We start from the raw sequence: 21,753 nt of genomic DNA on the forward strand, positions 1-21,753 counted from the left end.
GAACACACTCTGGTGGCCACTTTTATTTTCTTAGTACTTTTTATATCTATGCTCGACTGACCAATCTGTGATTGCATGAAATAACTCTGCATTATTTAATAGTAATAATTAACCAATGAACGATGAAATAGTTTGTATTATTTGAAAGTCGAATTTCTGATCCATTATTTTCTTCATATGACATCTAACATAATTATCTACTAAACGATTCTGATATATATATATATATATATATATATATATATATATAAAAAGAGCAGGTTCATGATGTTGAATCTCTTGGATGAATGCAATACTTGGGAGGATTTTAAATGCTGAATAGATTGCATAACTGAAATTATGGTTAGTTGAACGTTTGCTTTACATGTTGAATGGTTTTTAGAAATTGACTGTTTAGGTTTTTATTTATCCTGTCCCCCACCCCGGCCTCAATTTCATCCTTATCATTTTTTTTTTTTTTTTCCATGTTTTCCTTTGCCTTCCTTTGCAAACTAATTTTCGAGTATATGGTCAAATTGTTGACATTCGATGTTAGCAGTTTGCTTTATGGATCACCTTTGCCCTTCAAATCTTTCATAAATGGATTAAATTCTTGGAGCAGTTTGGAACAAGATTAAAAAACAAAGCAGTGATGACTACTTTGTTTTGGGTTTTTTTTTTTAATCTTGTAAGAATTTTCATGAATAAATTGGTACAAATCATTAGAAGGAAATTCTTGATGTGAAATGTTATCCAGGGGGGGAGGGGGACTGCAAAACGCTTGCCTAAGTGACTGCTGTTACTGCTTCTCTCTCTAGTTTATTATACTTTGTTGGCCTACATTACTCTCTCTCTCTCTCTCTCTAGTAACATTTGATTTCAACATTTTCTTTCTCTCTCCCCATTTATGCATTTTTGTTTTGTTTTTTTTTCCTTCAGATGCACCCACCCACCCTGTGGGCCCTTCTCAATCCTTGCTCTGTTTTTTTTTTTTTTTTTTTTTTTTTTTTTTTTTTTTTTGCCATAATGTACTCCTCCTCAGCTACTCTTGTTCCCCCTTCTTACAAGGTTCTCTAATTTATATAGAAGATACACGCAGAGCTGCTGCTGCTGCTGCTGCTGCTCTGACTACCTTGAATGACTGATAGATTCCAAGGCTGGTGGTGGTGGAGAGGATGGGGTGCAACTGCCTCTCAGCTTCTCTAGCATCCTCTTTTTTGGTTTTCTTATCTAACAAAATCCAACTTATCAGATGTAGAGAGAATTTGGCTTAATGATGCCAACTACTTGTAATTTTGTGTTAGCTTTTCATAAGATTTCTGCAATTAATGTCCTGCCTAACACTTATTTTCATGCCAAACCTATTTACAAAGTTTTTTATTTTTTAAACCAAATATGTGTGTGTGAAATTTAACTGCAAGTTTTGTTCAGAAAAAAATTAATTTGATGTTAGATGATCCACAAGAGTTGATGTTGTCGTTATATTTAGTTTGATGTTATTTTTTATGTGCTGGCATGTGTGAGACTAAAGGTTGTGAGAGAGTGAGGAGGATGTTTGCTGACAAAGAAGACAGAAATTCACACTTTTTTTTTTTTTTTTTTACAAAGTTTTTTTGTAAATTAACTGTTTTACATTGTCTCTTTAATTACAATAATTTATAACATAAAAAAATATTTTCTGCAGTTTAATCATTATTGATAATAAAATACATTTTTTATATCACACCTACATCATATTGCTAATATTAGCGCCTGTAATGGCACTAATATTATTGTGAAAGCTATGGATGTATCTTGCCTTCTAGATATGTGTGTTTTTGGTTAATTTGAATGTCCCTTTTGCCACTGGACTTCACTTGGGATGGCATAATCATGGCTTTTAATATAAACTCATTGTCTCGCACATGCACTCTTTAAAAGAGTAATCATTGTCTCTCAATCAGAAGAGGTCAACAAAGTAATTTTCTGTATGAATATATTTCTTGGGTTTGGGGCTGGGCTACAAAGAAAAGACATTGGTTATTCTTATTGTTTGGAATCTTCAGACTACTGTTCTCATCTTGAGTGCCATTTTTCACAACATTTCAGTCGACATAATCTCCAACCTTCTTCAGGTGTATCTTGTCGAACTTGGAAATTTGGATAGCATTTCGAACGGAACCCTTTATTTACTTCATGGAGGTAGCATGTACTCGTTTCATCGGCCATGACTGGATAGAGGTGCTAAGTAATTTGCAATTGTATTTTTCGGTCGCCCACACTGAGGATTGAACCTTCAGCTTTCAGGAGAGTATCACTTTTACAATTGATTTTTCCAAGTATTTTAACCATTGCGCCGTGAATCCTTGTGTTCTAGTACAAATTTTGGGAGCCTTAAACCTATTTTTCCAGTTGTAAATATCACTTTTTTTCATTAGTAATTATTATTACTAATATATTTTATAATATTGTTTACTTATTACATACATATTATCTATTATTCACAATTAATGGTTCCCATGTCAAATTTCCGAGTTCGACAAGATACACCTGAAGAAGGTCAGTGATTACGTCGACCAAAATGTGAAAATGGCACTCAATATGAGAACAGCAGTCCAATGAATCCAAATAATACGAATAATCAATCCTCATGTCAAAAATTCAGAAACGTAAATGGAAGCATTGTTTGAAACCAGAATTTATGCAATGGATATGATATTTCATTTCTTTCTTTCTTTTTTAGCTCCCACTTTAGAATGTTCATGAAAAATGGAATTTTTTGTTTTTGTTATTTTTACCTATGAAATGTTCTTGGTTTTGGAAAGAAGTCTTTGAAGAATTTCAGTCTTGAGAAAAATAAATTGGTATACAAAAAATTTTGATGATTTTTCAGCTCCCATATATTTCGGCCATATAAGACGACCCTTAAAGTCCAAAAATCTTTAAAAAACCAAATTTCATAAGATACCAAGTATTGCAATCTCTGGCATAGGCTAAACAAATATGGTTTCGTGATTGTCATCTTATACAACCAATATATGATAAATTTATGAAAATTTGCTCCAATTTTGTACCTTGTCTTATCTGATGGTCGCCTTATACGCCGAAATATCTATATTTATTAGATTATTTAGATAACCAAACAAAATTGAATACAAATGCAGCCCCACTCCTCTTTTCTGATTCATTAGATAAGGTTAATTTTCAATTTCCATCAAATTGTTGGAATCTTTTGTTTGCAAATTACAAAACATCGTCATCAATTGATTTTTACGAATATCAATAAAGTATAGTTGGAAAGAAGTGGGCAGTCAGTTAAAAAAAAATCTGACTTAATAAAAAAACTCACCCATATACCTACTCTAGACTTGTTTATTGTTGGGAGGGAGGGGGGCAGTGAGAATTTACCATTTTTACACGTTTTCATGTATCAATATGTATAAGCTTGATTGATCTGTGTTCAGTATGAAAGATGGCCTTTTCATCATTGAACACATTGAAGGCACGTCTTCAAAATATCTGTTTATGGCATATAATTTTCCATAGCCACAATTAAGGACTTAACGAAGCTGCAACACAAAAAACAAAGCAATTGAATAATAATGAAAAGAAAACAGAGAAGCATCTCGTTATACAAGCACAGTTGATAATCCTTCAAAATCTAAATTGTGGACGGACTATAGTCATGGACAATGAGGCAGCACTCATAATAGATTTGCAAACAAATTTCTGTAACAACGGCTCTGGCATAATTGAGAATTATCAAAAACATTTCATGAATTTTCTTTCTGGAATTTATAAAGTTTTTAATTCTTTTCATTTATTAAATTCAAAGCATTCACTGAAAACGTTATGGAAGCGAAAATTTAGAAACATTTGAGCATTTTTTTTTTTTTTTTTTTTTTTTTTTTTTTTCACAAATTCAAAATTTAAATATTGACTTTTTTAAGTATAATATTTGTTTGGGTGAAAATAAGTGTGTATGCTAGTAATGATAAATTTCCGAAAGTTGAGAAGCAGTTCCATTCTAGAGACACAGGAATCCACACAATACATTCATTAATAGCCATCAAAACTGAAAACTTTTAGCTTAATATCTATGAATCTTTGCATTAATAAATTGAAAGACTTATGGCATAACACTTTCTACCTAAATTTTCAAACATTGTTTGGATAGAAACATTTAAGTTAAGTTTTAACTTTTATCTGAGTTTCCAAGGAAGCACCCTTGTATTTCTTTATCATTTAACATTAGATAATATTTTTTATATCCTTTTTATCATTTGGCATTAGAAAATCTTTTTTATATCCTTTATATAATTTGACATTAGATAATCTTTTTTATATCCTTTATATCATTTTTTATTTGACACGATATAATCTTTTTTATATCCTTTATATCGTTTTTTATATCCTTTATATCATTTGACATTAGATAATCTTATTTATATCATTTGACACTGATAATCTTTTTTATATCCTTTATATCATTTGACATTAGATAATCTTTTTTATATCCTTTATATCATTTGACACTAGATAATCTTTTTTATATCCTTTATATCATTTGACATTAGATAATCTTTTTTATATCCTTTATATCATTTGACATTAGATAATCTTTTTTATATCCTTTATATCATTTCACACTAGATAATCTTTTTTATATCCTTTATATCATTTCACACTAGATAATCTTTTTTATATCCTTTATATCATTTGACATTAGATAATCTTTTTTATATCCTTTATATCATTTCACATTAGATAATCTTTTTTGTATCCTTTATATCATTTCACATTAGATAATCTTTTTTGTATCCTTTATATCATTTGACATTAGATAATCTTTTTTATATCCTTTATATCATTTGACATTAGATAATCTTTTTTGTATCCTTTATATCATTTGACATTAGATAATCTTTTTTGTATCCTTTATATCATTTGACATTAGATAATCTTTTTTATATCCTTTATATCATTTGACATTAGATAATCTTTTTTATATCCTTTATATCATTTCACACTAGATAATCTTTTTTATATCCTTTATATCATTTCACACTAGATAATCTTTTTTATATCCTTTATATCATTTCACACTAGATAATCTTTTTTATATCCTTTATATCATTTCACATTAGATAATCTTTTTATATCCTTTATATCATTTCACACTAGATAATCTTTTTTATATCCTTTATATCATTTGACATTAGATAATCTTTTTTATATCCTTTATATCATTTCACATTAGATAATCTTTTTTATATCCTTTATATCATTTCACATTAGATAATCTTTTTTGTATCCTTTATATCATTTGACATTAGATAATCTTTTTTGTATCCTTTATATCATTTCACACTAGATAATCTTTTTTATATCCTTTATATCATTTGACATTAGATAATCTTTTTTATATCCTTTATATCATTTCACATTAGATAATCTTTTTTTATATCCTTTATATCATTTCACATTAGATAATCTTTTTTGTATCCTTTATATCATTTCACATTAGATAATCTTTTTTATATCCTTTATATCATTTGACATTAGATAATCTTTTTTATATCCTTTATATCATTTCACATTAGATAATCTTTTTTATATCCTTTATATCATTTCACATTAGATAATCTTTTTTGTATCCTTTATATCATTTCACATTAGATAATCTTTTTTGTATCCTTTATATCATTTCACATTAGATAATCTTTTTTATATCCTTTATATCATTTGACATTAGATAATCTTTTTTGTATCCTTTATATCATTTGACATTAGATAATCTTTTTTATATCCTTTATATCATCTGACATTAGATAATCTTTTTTATATCCTTATATCATTTGACATTAGATAATCTTTTGTATATCCTTTATATCATTTCACATTAGATAATCTTTTTTATATCCTTATATCATTTCACACTAGATAATCTTTTTTATATCCTTTATATCATTTCACATTAGATAATCTTTTGTATATCCTTTATATCATTTCACACTAGATAATCTTTTTTATATCCTTTATATCATTTCACATTAGATAATCTTTTTTATATCCTTTATATCATTTCACATTAGATAATCTTTTTTATATCCTTTATATCTTTCACATTAGATAATCTTTTTTATATCCTTTATATCATCTGACATTAGATAATCTTTTTTATATCCTTTATATCATTTGACATTAGATAATCTTTTTTATATCCTTTATATCTTTCACATTAGATAATCTTTTTTATATCCTTTATATCATTTGACATTAGATAATCTTTTTTATATCCTTTATATCATTTGACATTAGATAATCTTTTTTATATCCTTTATATCATCTGACATTAGATAATCTTTTTTATATCCTTTATATCATTTGACATTAGATAATCTTTTTTATATCCTTTATATCTTTCACATTAGATAATCTTTTTTATATCCTTTATATCATTTGACATTAGATAATCTTTTTTATATCCTTTATATCATTTGACATTAGATAATCTTTTTTATATCCTTTATATCTTTCACATTAGATAATCTTTTTTATATCCTTTATATCATTTGACATTAGATAATCTTTTTTATATCCTTTATATCATTTGACATTAGATAATCTTTTTTATATCCTTTATATCTTTCCTGATCATGCAGACATTTTATGTTGTTATAGTGAGTTCAGGTTGCAATAAAGAGGAAACAGTTGGACTCACATAGATGTACATTCATTCCCACAATTTGTCGAAAGGTACATGTAAAAGGAGAGTACAAAACATGTTCTTAATATGATGTCCAAACAGAAGAATAGCCATATTCATTGCATGAAGTTAAATAAAAAATACATTAATGTTCAAATACAATAGACATACATGTGTTGCCAGGGTCAAATTTAGATGTATAGAAAATGAATAAATAAATGTGACTTACATTTTGCTGATGAAAACCTAAAGATTGTTGCTATTAGGGTTTGTGAAAGATATACTAAGATGTCAGCCATTCGACTGACTGCATTCATTGGCTTTGAAAGCCATGTTGATGAAGATAGAGCTTTGTTCTAAATTTTCCATCTGGGCAGAGTTAGCTTTTTCATTTCTAAAACAAGTGAGCACATTCTCTCATTAGTCCGTGTAATGAAAGGGAGATAACTTGGACATTATTCAACAGAAATCATTCTGATAATCCTGGAGTTCAAACGCATACGTTCAAACATGGAAAATATCCAATGTTTCTTAAATTGTAAATTTATAACTATCTGAACAATTATTTCATTCTTGTATATTAATTGCTAAAAGTTTTTTGGATTTTTTTCAGGTGTCAAACAATTAATAAAGTCATTTATTTCTCTATAGTTGGCCTTGCGTCAGTCTCTAAAAATAAAACAAAAAAAAATGAATGTTTTATGAAGTTATCACAACCCCCACCCACCCTTCCTTTTTTTGTTAAAAATTTGCCTTCTCTACTCAAATCAATACAGTGATGACGGAACAGCTTCACATTTTTCCTCTTTTCTAAATCAAATTGCTTACCACTAAATCATTGAATGTTTATTTAATTAACTGCATTCCTTTTTTTCATTTTTTTTTTTTTTTTGAAAGTTTTTCTAAGAAATGCCATTTTATTTTTTATGTTTGAATCTGCCTTCATTTCAGAAGATATTTTCAATAATGCAATTTTATTATTCATTTTTCTTATTTGACCAATAAGATTGAGATATTTGAAATCTTCACCTACTGGCAGGAGAGAACTCATGATTTTGCTCTTTTTCTCTCCAATGAGGGAGAGGAGACTCTTTTTGAAATCTTACAAATTCTTATTTCTTCTGTTCATTTGATGTTCAAACTTATTAATTCAAAAGCTATGCTTATGTATTGAAAACCTTGAATTGCTTTACATGTGATGCACTCAATAATAATTTTCATTTGCCATTCGCTCCATTAATTTGTTTTTATTGAAACTATTTTGATTTTGGAGGTCAGATTTTTTTTTTTTTTTTTTTTTTTTTTTTTTTGTTAGGCAAAAGAAAAGATGTTTGTTTTTGTTTGAAAAGAACATTTATGTAAATATGTTTTTACACACAAAACGCAGATCCTGAAGATTCTGATCTCCTCTCAGATATATTGATAGATGATATCCAGTGGAGCATCAATCTAATGAAACTTTTGTTGTCTAAGAAAATTACAGATCATTTTTTATGTATTAAACAAGTTCAGTGCACTTTGAGAAAATGTTTTATTTTTTTAACTTGTCTGTTTTTAATAACAAAATTTGTATGTTTTTTGTTATTTTCTAATTTAACCTTTTCTTTTCATTCTGTTGTACGTTTTTCAGCCCAGCAAAGTTCGCCGTTAACCAGGGTATCATGTACTGCACACCTCACTTCAAGCAGCTTTTTGCACGAAAGGGCAACTATGACGAGGGATTCGGAAGGCAGCAGCACAAGAAACGTTGGCTTAGTGAACCCAACCTGGTTGGACAGGCCGCCAACGGAGGACCACCAGAAGAGGCCACACCCTGCCAAAGTTAGCTGCTGCTGCACATAACCCCCCACCCACCCTCTCCCTCTTCTCTTAATGATATACCTTAATAATAACCAACAACCACCTCCTCCTTCACCACCACACCCTGAAAAACGTCTTTCCCACCAACATTCTCCTTCTAATCCCCAGCCCCACTTCTTTTTTTTGCAGCAGCAGCAGCCACAGTGGCACCACCACCGTTACTAGATAAATATCTCCTTAGGTTGGGCTCAGTTGGTGGGGTCACAGTTTGAGTGGGAACATTTTTTTCTGGGTGAATGAAATCAAGGGTGGGGATAATTTTTGTGTCAATAATTCCATATTTGGGTTCATATAAGGCCATCAACTTGTCTTCTGGAGAATCAGTGCACTCCACCCCATTTTGTATCTGCGTGCACTGAACCTCTAGCCGACAGGTTGACTCTAAATGATGCTGTACGTTTCTTGTTTGTCTTTTTTTATTTCCCTTTTGTCACCTTTTTTTTTTAATCCTTGTTTGGGGAGATGATTTCCCATAGAACCTTTTTAATGCAAGTATCAAGGTAAAGACGCACAACTAACGTACATTTCCAAATTCTTCATGCGCACACTCACACACACTTTCTCACGCTATGGTGATTTCTTTACCCTGACGCCTGCATTATTTAAAGACCTTTCATGTAACAGTCTTTTTCTCTCCCTCTCGTTTTTTTTTTTTTTCTTTTAAACTAAAATTCCAAATTAAGGGTCAATTTCAGTCTTCCTTTCTGTCTAGTTATGCAGAAAAACGTGTTTTTAAAAAAAATAAGTTGTTACCTTCAACAAATGGAAAGAGCAAAAAAATAACCATTTTTCGCACTATTAATTTTTTTCGTGAAAACTCCAAGGTGCTAGTCTATAATTGTTGCTGCCTGCATTTCCGTTCCCTCTCTGCCCTCCTCTCACTCTATTGCCTCTGCATATATTGTTGTGCACGATGGCTGTCCCCACTTCACTTTAAAACCCTTTCATCTTCTGTATGTAAAACCTATTTCACACACACACACACACACACAAACACACACCCCAGAATGTAAGATGTGACGATACATAATACTCCTCAACCCCTCTTCTTTTTTCCTCCCTGGTGTCTTCCGTCATTTTTTTATTTTTCTCTTTCTCTCTCCCCTCTACTTTTTAGAACATTAAAAATTTTTATATTTTTTTTACTCTCCCCTCCAGGCTGTATATGGGCCTCATGATGAGCCCTCTTTTCCTTCTGCTGCTGGACACGGCCATTGAAGCAACCTTAATCATTTAAAAATTTATTTAATCTTATAAATAAATAAATGTACACATAAAATGGCTTTTCTTGTCTTTTTTTTTTTGTTTTTTATACAAAAAAAAAAAAAATCTGGAAATTTTTGTTAAATTTCCATCCTAACCAACTCCAAAAAAAAAATTTTTTTGTATTGTATGTTTTGTCTTTTTTATTTTTTGCATGTGTATATTTCACCAATGCAGGTGTTTTGTGTCAGATTTTCTTATCTATTTTATATCCTCTCTAGTTCCAACTATATCTTCTCTTTTGAAACAATCTTTCAAAAATTTTAAGCACTAATAATTCCTCCATTTCTTTTTTCTTCATTTAAACCCCCTATCTCCAATCCGTCACTAAAACTCTTTCCCCTCTTTCTATCCTGAAAAAAAAGAAATAATAATCGGCACTCACTTGTAGACAACAGATATTATATTAATCTACTATTTCTATTTATATACAAATATATATTATTCATACATAAATATACCTATTATACTATTAAAAAAAAAACGATTAGGTTTAGTCTTAGGTTTCAAATAAATCCTTAAAGAAATTGCATAGGTCATTGGCAGAATGACTAGTGATGAGGATTGTTGATTTAATGCAACAATATCCCCTCGACTAACCTACAATTCCTGGCAGCCTTTTTTTTTTTTCTTTTTTTGTCTTCCTGTGACAGACATGCTTGATTGTCAAGTGCTTAACTTTCCTATAATGTACCTCTTGTCAATTTTTTGCTCTGCATTTTCATTTTCATCATATATGCAACAATTGTATACATGTTATGCTACTGCATTTACTTGTTGCATAGGTTTCATGCATCTTTGTCCAATTTGTACAGAAACCATTTGGAAATGTTTTCATCGTTGACACTGTCTTGCTCTCTCTCCAATTGCATAAAAAATGTCAATGTAAGCTTCTTTTCATGTCAATATTTTGAACAAGAGAAATGAACTTTTCGAAATATCAACATGAAAATAAGTGCAAGATTGCAAGAAGAATCTTGAAACATGCCTACTGATTGCTCGACACAAACAACATCGATGACAACATTTTCTATGATTTTGCTTGATTTCCGACAATTAAACTATTGAACGCGATTTTGTAAATTTAAAACATTTAAAAAAAAAAAATGCTTTCCTATTTTATTTATTTTTTTTTTTTTATTACATTCAGTATTAAGTGACGAAAGAAAACTATTTGTGTAGCCTTATGAAAAACGATGATGACAATGACAACTCCCCTCCAGCAAAATGCCATGATTGATCTTGCATGAGTGATAGAATTGCATTCCTCTGGTCTCCTTTTGATAGTGTGTAACTAAATCAACAGAATGTTTTCTTTTTTTTTTTCACGTCTATATTTTAGCAAGTCCATTTAGATCTTATCTTGTGTCGCTTTTTTTTGTGTCACATTTTGATTGCTTCTGCAGGTTTATGAACAAGTGTCATTCACTACCCAAATCTAATCTCAATTTTTCTAATAAATTTAATATTAATCAATTTTAATGTAAAAAAATAAATGCTTATTGTAAATAGGATTTTTTTTTCTTTTTAACCCATGAAAAAACTGTGCCAAATAAAAAAAAATTTTTCTCCTTGTTTCCCATCCCTAGGTAAGTTGTAGGAAATTCATTTATATATATATATATATATATATATATATATATATTGTAGAAATTTATTTATGGCAAGTGAACTACACAGAAAAGTTTGTTTCATTCCATTGAAGGAAATTGTTGGGCTGATGTTAGCCTGCTGATTTTCATCCAATGGAATGAAAGACTTGGTATAGGTATATTTTTATGCCACTACCCAGCTCTTTATGTATTGAACGCAATTGAATTAAATAGGAAAACAAAACATACATAATCTTATATACTATTTTGTGGAAAAAAAATCTGCTTGTGTGTTTGTGAAATTCTTTAATGAATTTTTTATTAAATAATTGTTTCTTCCATGAAAAATGTCTTTTTTTAAAGCACTCCAAATTTGGAGTAAATCATAAATTCTTTTGGTGCATTTTTTTTATGCAATTGCAGATGGCGCCTATATATTTGTATCGCAGCACAAAATGTTTTAAGTTTTGAAAAAAAATCACAATTGATTTAATATTTAATTTACTGTGTTGCCATAGTTTTAATGGTGACGCATGATTATGATTTGCTATTTCAAGAATAATGATTAATGAAAATACACCAAAATAATTTGAATTGCTTTTTCTTTTCTTTTTTTTTATGTGATTGGGGAAGTAACATTCGTAAATCTCTAGCAAAAAAACTTTCAACCAAAATGTGAATGAGAATTTATTTTTTCCACATTAAAAAGAAAATCTTCTTTTTTTTTTTTTTAATCGCCATCTTGGCGTACATTTCAAAGTGAAGCCATTTTGGGGAGAGGGGGGTAAGGTATTTACAAGAAAGTGTCCCATTTCCTCTTAAAAATTGATCATTTAATTTTTAAGCTCTTCACATTACTATCAATTAAACAAAATTTCCATATAAAATTATTTTCTGAAAGAACTTTTCAAATTTTAGATGGGAGTTCAGATTTCAAAGATTTGTAAATAGGATTTTTTGACTTTTAAAAAATTTCTACACAGTGACTTTCATTTTTTTTTATATAACTATAATTTATTTTTTTATATAACTATAATTTCAAAATTTGATGCTTAATTGATGTTATTGCAAAGAATAAAAAATGAGGAATGCATCTGTTTGATATTTTAGTGCCCCCCCCCCCTCTCGATTACACCTGACATGAATACTTGACCAAAAAGAAAAACAATTCAATGACTTTCTTTTTTAAAAAATGTCTTCAAAACAAAAAGAAATGATTGTTTTTGTCATCTTCGTTTAAACAAAATAGAAATTGTGTTTAGTGACTTTTGGCACAAGTTTTGTATTTTCTAAATTTGCTAAAATATATGTCACATAAACCGTCGACTAAAGCTGCAAGTTTTCTGGCTGACGTAAATAAGATTTAAAAAAAAAAAAACTGTCCACCGATTCTGCTCCTTTTGATGGCAATGTAATTCCGCTTTCTTTGATTATTTCTGTTTGTAGCTGCTCATCTCTGCCTTTTTTTCTACTTCGTATTTTGTATTTGTCACTGCTAATAAATTATTGCCTTTTTACATTTTGCCTTTTCTTGCATTTTTTTTTTTCTTTTTGTTAGATGTTAGTGTTCTTTGTTTTCTTATTTTACAATAAAATTTAACATTTAGATAGAAAAAATATTCAACAACCTTTATGAAAATTGCTATGTTGATTGTGAAGATGTTTAAAATTTTAGGTTTTTTTTTTTTTTTTTTTTTTTTAAAATATTTTCATATTCTTTGAGATGGTTTGAAATTGTATTCTCCCTCTTCCGCTCTATTCCCCCCCCCCTCCGTACTAAGAAATTCTTTTTTCTGTCAAGTTCACTCTGTCTTTTACAACCACGATCTCGTCATCCAAACAAAGGTGATCATTTTCCATGCTGCAGTTTTGTCCACATAAAGTTGTGTCCAAAACCTCAAGCAAAATTCCTTCTCATGTGGGGGGGGGGGGGTTATGTGCAGGAATTCTAAAAGATCTAGTTTGTTTTATGGAGTGATTCCAGTTTCTGATTTGTCCATAGCAGATCTTTGTTCCATTTGATCATTCCTGTCTATAAATAGAACCTTCAAATTTTTTGTAATCATACCTTCTCATCAAATATAGGGATCATCATGAGTATCACGGATTTCTTAATGAAACAAGCATTTAAGTATGACTTGTACTTTGAAGATTTTTTTTTTTCGATACAATTTCTTTTTTTAAATTAAATTTTGACTAGAGCAATTTCGTTTCTGTTAATTTGGAATTTTGTACAATCTGTTTCAACAGTGTTAGTTATTTTCTCCACTTTAAAACTAAGACCATAATGAGCTTTTTTTGTAGATTCACTTTGCTGAATTCCATCCCCCTCCTAAAAGCACACAAAAAAAAGGGGGAAGACAACTATGTTTGAAAGGTGTGAAACTTGGCAGAAGAAAAAATAATTCTAGAATTTAGGGTGAATCAGTCAAATTGAAAATAAAATTATCCTTTATTACCCAACCAATTCTAGCATTTTAGGGCAGTTAACAAAAAAAAATTACCAGTAACCAGGGTTGCGGAGTTGGAGGTTTTAGCTAGAGTTGGTCGGAACTTTTTATCCAACTCTGACTCCTTAAGTATAATTTTTTTTTTTTTTTTATGGTTTTTACCATTTGCACAATTTAATAATTTTTGTATTTGCTTTTAATTTTGGAGATATATCATATTTTGTATTGTGCTGCTTCTACTTCATGTTTCGGTCCATCAGATCACTGCAAATCCTGTCTGGCTTTTGTTTTGGTTGTGACGTCAATGAAAATTCTGTCTTTGAGTGAGATCACTGGATAACAATCAGATTGTAATCCGAAAGTTATCCAGTTCCTGAATCAAATGGAATTTGGCAATTGGATTAGTCCACGATCGATCCTGAATTACGATCTTATCCAAAAAAAAACAAAAAAAACAGCCTAAATCAGAAGCAACCCATGCTAGTATAGCCCTTTATAGCTTTTTCCTGTTTTTCCTTTGAGCCTCTTTTCATAAAGGCAATATTCTCTTTTTAAAAAATGTCCTTACTCTCCTCTTCTGATAATAAGTGTTTGGCTTTGAAATGCCATGGTCTAAAGAGGTTTCCCTATTCCTAAATATTGTATTCCTTTTTGAACTGATAGCATAATAAAATTTCAATGTAAATTTTTTATCTTAACTTATTCTATAAAGCTGGTTGAGTGTATATGTGAGTATATTTATACATTAAACATAAAAAATGATATACATGAAAAGTGATTATGAAATGCTGAATAGGTGTGGGAGGCTGGTATATAGATCTGCAGAATAGATTTCCACATAAAGGTTAAGGAGTCAGATTTTTACCATCTGACTCGACAATTCTCCCAGTAACCCTAGTGTCTACCAGTTAGGATTAGGCTAGAAGATTGGGGAGAACTTCAAATGTGAAATCTTTTTGTCTTTAAGATGTTCATAAAAAAGTTAATGCAATGTGGAGAATAAAACAAAATTGCTTCAGTCAAGTTCACTAAATCACTTTTGCCAAGTTTTTGAGTAAAAATGTGAACAAAGCAAGATTGATTATTCCAACTGATCAAGGCGTGTACTATTTGAACATGTTCTGATCTTTTTTCGTAGATATATGAAAGTGTTTTAAACATAATCTTTTTTCAGCCACAAGTAAATAACATAAGTAGTTGCTTAGAAATCTTAGTGTCTGCGCTATCACTTTTTTTTTTTTTTTACTCACGTTTACCCCTAATAAAACATATCACCTCTTGGGACCATGTCTAGGAAAGATTAACAAGATGTTGGTTTAAGTTATTTTTAAACTTCTGCATATCAGTATAGTCAGGGTAGCAGGAAGGGAATTCCAAAGTCTAGTTGTTCAAAGAAGAAAAACTTTTTTAGAGTAGAAAGTTTTTTGGCGTTTAGCGACTACGACTGGTGTTTATTTGTATTTTAACATGCAGACTCATTTTCCAAATAGATGCTTATTTCCGATTTCTCTATTGTGTGCGTGTATATATTGCTAACGTACGTAAGATTACACATGAGACGGAAATCTGGGAGAAAGAGTTTTAAAGGTGGATATTAAAAAATTTTACCAGATTAGTAGTATAGGAATATGAAAAAATAGTTAAAGTAAGATTCCAAATTATATCAAGATTTTATATTTAGTTCTATATATATTATATATATATATTTAGTTCTATAGCAGGAGCTCTGCATTTTTGCGTCCACAAAAGGAAAATCTAAGAACTATCTTAATATAGTTTTAAGCAATGATATAAACGAATTGAAGTACCTTTCTATATTGGTGTAATATCAAAAGGTATAAAATATGAATATTTATGATAAGTAGATACTGGTAACAATATAAACATATAAAACATCGATCCAAACAGATATACAATGCAGATATTAAGTATCTTAAAGTTTTAAAAGGGATACGTCTCCCTTACAATAAAATACGAAAATGTAATTATTAGTGTTGCGACGATTAATTGGGAATTGGAACTATTGATGGAATCAAAATACTTTGTGCCGATTATCCCATGCCAAAATGATTCTTTCGTCTTTTTTCTTTGATTTTGTTTCAAGCAAAATCTTCCACTGCTGATAGCAATGATAATTGTCACATATATGTCTGGCTTGTGATCATTCTAGGCTATACAAAATGGACAGTCACTTCATTTTCAAATGAACACGAGACACTTTTGTTTATAATAAGACTTTGTTTATTTACCATGTAAATTTCAGTAAACGGCGAAGAGTTCAGTTGCAGAGTTCTGTGTCTCACTTCTGTTTGTCTTCCTCGCTTTCTCTCTTCTTATTTTTTTATTGGTATAACTTCGACCTATTAACCTTTTTCTCGTCAGCTTGTTTATTGCACTTTTACTGGTTTTGGTCTGACCCATGACCAATTAACGCCATGGATCTATGTCGTTCTAAATCCCAGGCTTCCCATTGTTTCTCTTCCTGCTTGCCTGGAGGTCAACTTTCCTGGAATTGACCCATTGTTTCTCTTCCTGCTGGTCTGGATGCAGCCTAGGTCAACTTTCCTGGGATTGACCCATTGTTTCTCTTCCTGCTGGTCTGGATGCAGCCTAGGTCACCTTTCCTGGGATTGACCCATTGTTTCTCTTCCTGCTTGTCTGGATGCAGCCTAGGTCACCTTTCCTGGGGTTGACCCATTGTTTCTCTTCCTGCTAGTCTGGATGCAGCCTAGGTCACCTTTCCTGGGATTGACCCATTGTTTCTCTTCCTGCTGGTCTGGATGCAGCCTAGGTCAACTTTCCTGGGATTGACCCATTGTTTCTGTTCCTGCTAGTCTGGATGCAGCCTAGGTCACCTTTCCTGGGATTGACCCATTGTTTCTCTTCCTGCTGGTCTGGATGCAGCCTAGGTCACCTTTCCTGGAATTGACCCATTGTTTCTCTTCCTGCTTGTCTGGATGCAGCCTAGGTCAACTTTCCTGGGATTGACCCATTGTTTCTCTTCCTGCTTGTCTGGATGCAGCCTAGGTCACCTTTCCTGGGATATACCCATTGTTTCTCTTCCTGCTTGTCTGGATGCAGCCTAGGTCACCTTTCCTGGAATTGACCCATTGTTCCTTTGATCACCTGGGATTTCCATTGTTCTTTTTGTTTGCCTGGACACAATTTGCCCGCATCTCTCCTTAACAATAAAAATAATAAATATTTATTGATTTCAAACTACTAGTAAAACTAAAATCTAAAGATTATTCGCAACCAAGGTATTTATATATTTAAGATTCACATTTAATGTGTTTTATGGTAGTCGGAAAAAATAACAACTCTAAAATTGAAGTTTTAGAGATTTATAAAGAATTGGAATCGGTAATTATATCGGAATCAGGAAAAATATTGGAATCCTCCATCACTAGTAATTATGTATTAACATAGGGAGCAGACTCACTATTTTGTATTTGGATTAGAAAAAGTGTTTTGAACTATGGTTTAAAAAAAAAAAAACATTAATGTATTATTAAAATGCAAGTATATGGCTTTATAGTAGTTAAAATAAATATTTAAATAGAATTGTAGATGGCAGTACAATGCAGAGGTAACGGAAAGACAAGCTGAAGCAGGTGAGAAAGTTTTGTTAATACAACTTACAAATACATGTGTACATATTCATGTATTTCTTATACACATTATATTTGCACAGTGGTCACCTGGGAAAGTCGGTCTGGTGGTATATCCGTGTTATATAATATTTCGAGAAAGATCTCTTTGTCAGATATTTATTTGCCTTTGGTTCAAATGTGCTGTTGTAAACTAACAGTATAGCGGCAAACAATCGCCCGGAACTTGTAGATAGTATTTTAATTTAATATGGTTAGGGTGTTTTTTTTTTTATTCATTTCTTTATTTTTATTTCTAACTTATTTTTTTTTTATTTTATTTTATTCATTTTTTTTAATAATAGTTTATCTTTGGTTCAAACGTGCTGTTGTAAACAGTAACAGTCTCGCGGTAAACAATTGTCCGGAACTTGTTGATTGCTTTTTAATTTAATATGCTTAAGTTTTTTTTCTTTTATTTTTATTTCTAATTTATTTTTTGTAATAATTTATATTTTATATTGAGGAAATTTAATTAATTTATTGTTTGTGTTTCTGCGTTCTGGTTGAGGGTGGGGGCATAGACTTTGAATAAATCAGTTAAAGGGAGACTACTTGATGAGCTGATCTAAGGGGGATAATCGTTACAGATATTTCTTCTCAGTTAAGTGTATAACGTTGCATTACTTTTTTTATGTATTTATTTTTATTTTAGTAATATTATTCTTATTCTGGGGGTATTTTATTTAATTCGTTATGTAGTGTATATATATTCATTTATGGATTCTTGATTCTTTAATTTAATTATATAGTAATATTCTATTGACTATAATTATTTATTTATATACGCAATGTGTTATGACGAAGTAGTTAGAAGTTGTTTTGAGAGTTTTTCTCATTTTTTTTTAATATGTTTACTTATTTATTTTAGTTAACTTGGATTTCTGTTTTTGGTGTATTATGTCTTATTTGTTATTTGCAATTAATATTATTAGGCTTACTCGTTGAAATCAATTAGGCTATATTAGGCCATATAAGCTTGCATGAGTGCATATCCATGTAGCCATGTAGCCGACATGCTCGCACCATCTAATTCATATATCTTAGGCTTGCTATTTAATTGTTATACATTGTTATTATTATTAATGTGTAGTAATCTTGAATAGGGATTGCTTATTATTTTATTTATTTTAATTTAATTTTGGATTTATTTTATTTAATTTTTATCATATAATGGTGGGATAGTGTACCTTAAGTTAAGAATGAAGAGTCTAATTCATGTCGGCGATTAATCTTGGGATGCAATCCAAATTGCATCCCAAGATTAATCGCCCCCACCCCCTCTCAACCAGAACATAAACACAAACAATAAATTAATTAATTTATATGCTATATTGAGATTTATCATAAAAAATAAAGAAATTAGAAGTAAAAATAAAGAAATGAATTAAAAAAAAAAAAAACCTAACCATATTAAATTAAAATGCTATCTACAAGTTCCGGGTGATTGTTTGCCGTGATACTGTTACTGTTTACAGCAGCACGTTTGAACCTAAGTCAAATAAATATCTGACGAAGAGATCTTTCTCGAAATATATAGCACGGATATACCACCAGACCGACTTTCCCAGGTGACCACTGTGCAAATATAAATATAAGGTGTATAAGAAATATATGAATATGTACACATGTATTTGTAAGTTGTATTAATAAAACTTTCTCACCTGCTTCAGCTTGTGTCTTTCCGTTACCTCTGCATTGTACCATCTTCTACACATTCCATTTAACTACATACTATACAATGCTTCAAGCAAACTCTTAAATAAATATATTTTAACTACTATAAAGCCATATACTTGCATTTTGATAATACATTAATGCTTTTTTGTTTTTTTTCATATATATATATATATATTTATTTATTAATTTATTTATTAATTTTTTTTTTTTTTTTTTTTTAAACCATAGTTCAAAAGACTTCTAATCCAAACTGATACAAAATAGTTTTTTCTTACAGGATTATCATCCTAGCGGTGTGACATTTTAACATTTACGTAACAATTTATTATGTTTATTATGTTTGCCAGATAGTTACCGTGGTGGTGACATTACATACTGCTACTAAGCTTGTTAGTATGTCACATAAAATGAGATTACATAATTTGTAAACAAGTATTTTTTTTAAGCTTATTTGTCTTTCACAGTGAGAACATGACCAAAAGCAAAGCAGGAAGTGATGGTAAGCGTTCATTTAATCAGCTACAGGAGAATGAATTCTTATTCAGTCATTCATGAAAATGAATGTGCATCGTTTGTGAAAGCACTCTGTTAATTAACACAACTTAGGATCCTTAGCAAACACTATAAAAAGCACCAAGCTGAAACAGAAAAATAAAACAGGTTTGTTCCTGGCTCTGAGTTACGAAAAGAATATGTGGTAAAGAAAAAGAGGCAAAATTTGTTGCTAAAGAAAAGCTCTGATAGTTTAGCGATGCTCGAAATATGAAATTGCTTTCGTGTTGACTAAAAAGCATAAAACCTTCATTTTGATGTCGAGCCGTCTTGAAAAATTTGCAAAACGTGTTGGTGATAATAAAAGTATAGAAAGAAAGGTAAAAAAAGGTCACTTTGTCAAAAGCAGACGATTAAAAAATTCATCAAGGAGTTTTAAGTGAGCAAATGAAAAATTGTACATCCTTTTTTTTTTTTTTTTTTTTTTTTTTACGTTAGCTTTGGACAAATCTGCTGACATGTGATGTTGCCCAATTAAGCATTTTTCTACCAGGAATTGAACTTTTTGGCTTTGAATCACTCCATGGAAAAATAAAAGGATTGGACATATTTGAAAAAATAGTCACATTTAGAAAATCAGCAATTCGATCTAAGTAAACTTCTAAATGCCTGTATGTGATGGTGTATCGTTAATGATTGGTAAAGTTGCTGGGGAGTAGCCTTTCTCGAAAGATTTTGCAGGTCATCCTTTCCTAAAATGTCATTGTATTATTTACAAAGTGTCTCTGGAAAAGTTTTAAATTTGCAACATGGTATCAGTTGTGAATATACATACACTGCACAGGCCGTGATCATATATGTGTTGTGTTGATCCGGAATCGTTCAACAATTCCAACACCAGTCGCAGTATTCATTGTGTGGTTGCTGCAGTAGAAAAATGCTTTCTCCAAACAAAGTTACAAAGTTTTATTTTGCAATGAAACTCATTTCCTTCGACTGAACATAGTGGGGCAGATAACAGAAAAAAACGTGCAAATGATTTTTTTTTTTTTACATCGGCATCACCACTTATCAAGGCCAAGAGGCCACTCAAGGATAAGGGTTAAAGAGTGTACAGTAGAAATTGGAAAATATAGTAATCGTTAGTAATGGAAATTCGGTAAATTTGTTAATTTATATGGAACGGCTCATCAAAAACTTGTTTACGTTAGACTTCAAGACAACCATATTGTAGTCGGCAGGAAAACGGAAGACAATTCCATAGGCGTGCAGTCTGCAGTTCTAAGAAAGAAGCTTTGCTCATGGAATCTACATTTAGGATTAGGCACAGATTAAGAGTGGGGGAAATTAGTGATAGTGTTTTCTGCTAGATGGGTGTTTCTTGTGAAAGTTTGGTGAGGGGGCCCATAGATTGGAACTCAGCCGAGCACTTGCCATGAAAATAACGATACAGCAGAGACAAACTCGCAACATCTCTTCTGTGAGAAAGAGGTTGCAGGGAAGATAAAAAGACATCCCCCACAAGGCTACAAAGTCTATTTTGCACTCTATCAAGGCAGGATAGTCCTTTCTAGCAGCTCCTGCCCAAATGTGGCAACAGTACTCCATCCTTGGACGTACCAGGCTCTAATATAGATAGAGCATCAGCAGTGAGATATCTACTGGATCGATAGAAGGATCCCACCATTATTCCAGCAGCCTTGGCAACGGATTTAATGTATGTGTTCCATTTAAGATCAGGAGTAAAGGTCAAGCTCAGAAGCCTCCCCAAGATGAGAGCCATTCATTTCAATTGATGCCAGAGGTGGATCAGAACGTTGATGATGTAAAGATAAAAGCTTGGTTTTAGATGCATTAAAAGTAACAAGCCACCTCATTCCCCATTGTACCGCTTGCTCAAGATCAGAGGAGAGAGAATCAGAGAGAACTTGGTCATTTACGGTCTTAGATGTGCTACCATAGATAGTAGTGTTATCAGCATAAATGCCTACGAATGATGTAAGGATATGATTTGGAAGATCATTAATGTAGATCATGAAGAGAGTTGGGCCCAGGATGGACCCCTGAGGGACTCCAGCATTAACACTAAGAGCTTCTGA

The 21,753-nt window shown here is 30.9% G+C and overlaps 1 protein-coding gene across 15 annotated transcripts in view; it reads left to right on the top strand.

The window, feature by feature from the left end:
- Positions 1–12,899, top strand: part of LOC145260568 (uncharacterized) — a 504,115-nt gene extending 491,216 nt beyond the window's left edge. For all 15 annotated transcript variants that reach the window (XR_013864332.1, XR_013864331.1, XM_080118839.1 and 12 more), the window contains one exon: positions 8,298–12,899. Coding sequence is in view for 10 of the 15 variants with exons in the window: in XM_080118830.1 (XP_079974956.1) it covers positions 8,298–8,493 (196 nt within the window). In the remaining 5 variants the exon portion in view is untranslated. The remainder of the gene's footprint in view (positions 1–8,297) is intronic.
- The last annotated feature ends 8,854 nt before the right edge of the window (positions 12,900–21,753 follow it).

This window comes from Euprymna scolopes, chromosome 36 (assembly GCF_053919585.1).
Source record: "Euprymna scolopes isolate OS-2025 chromosome 36, ASM5391958v1, whole genome shotgun sequence".
Classification (NCBI taxonomy): domain Eukaryota; kingdom Metazoa; phylum Mollusca; class Cephalopoda; order Sepiida; family Sepiolidae; genus Euprymna; species Euprymna scolopes.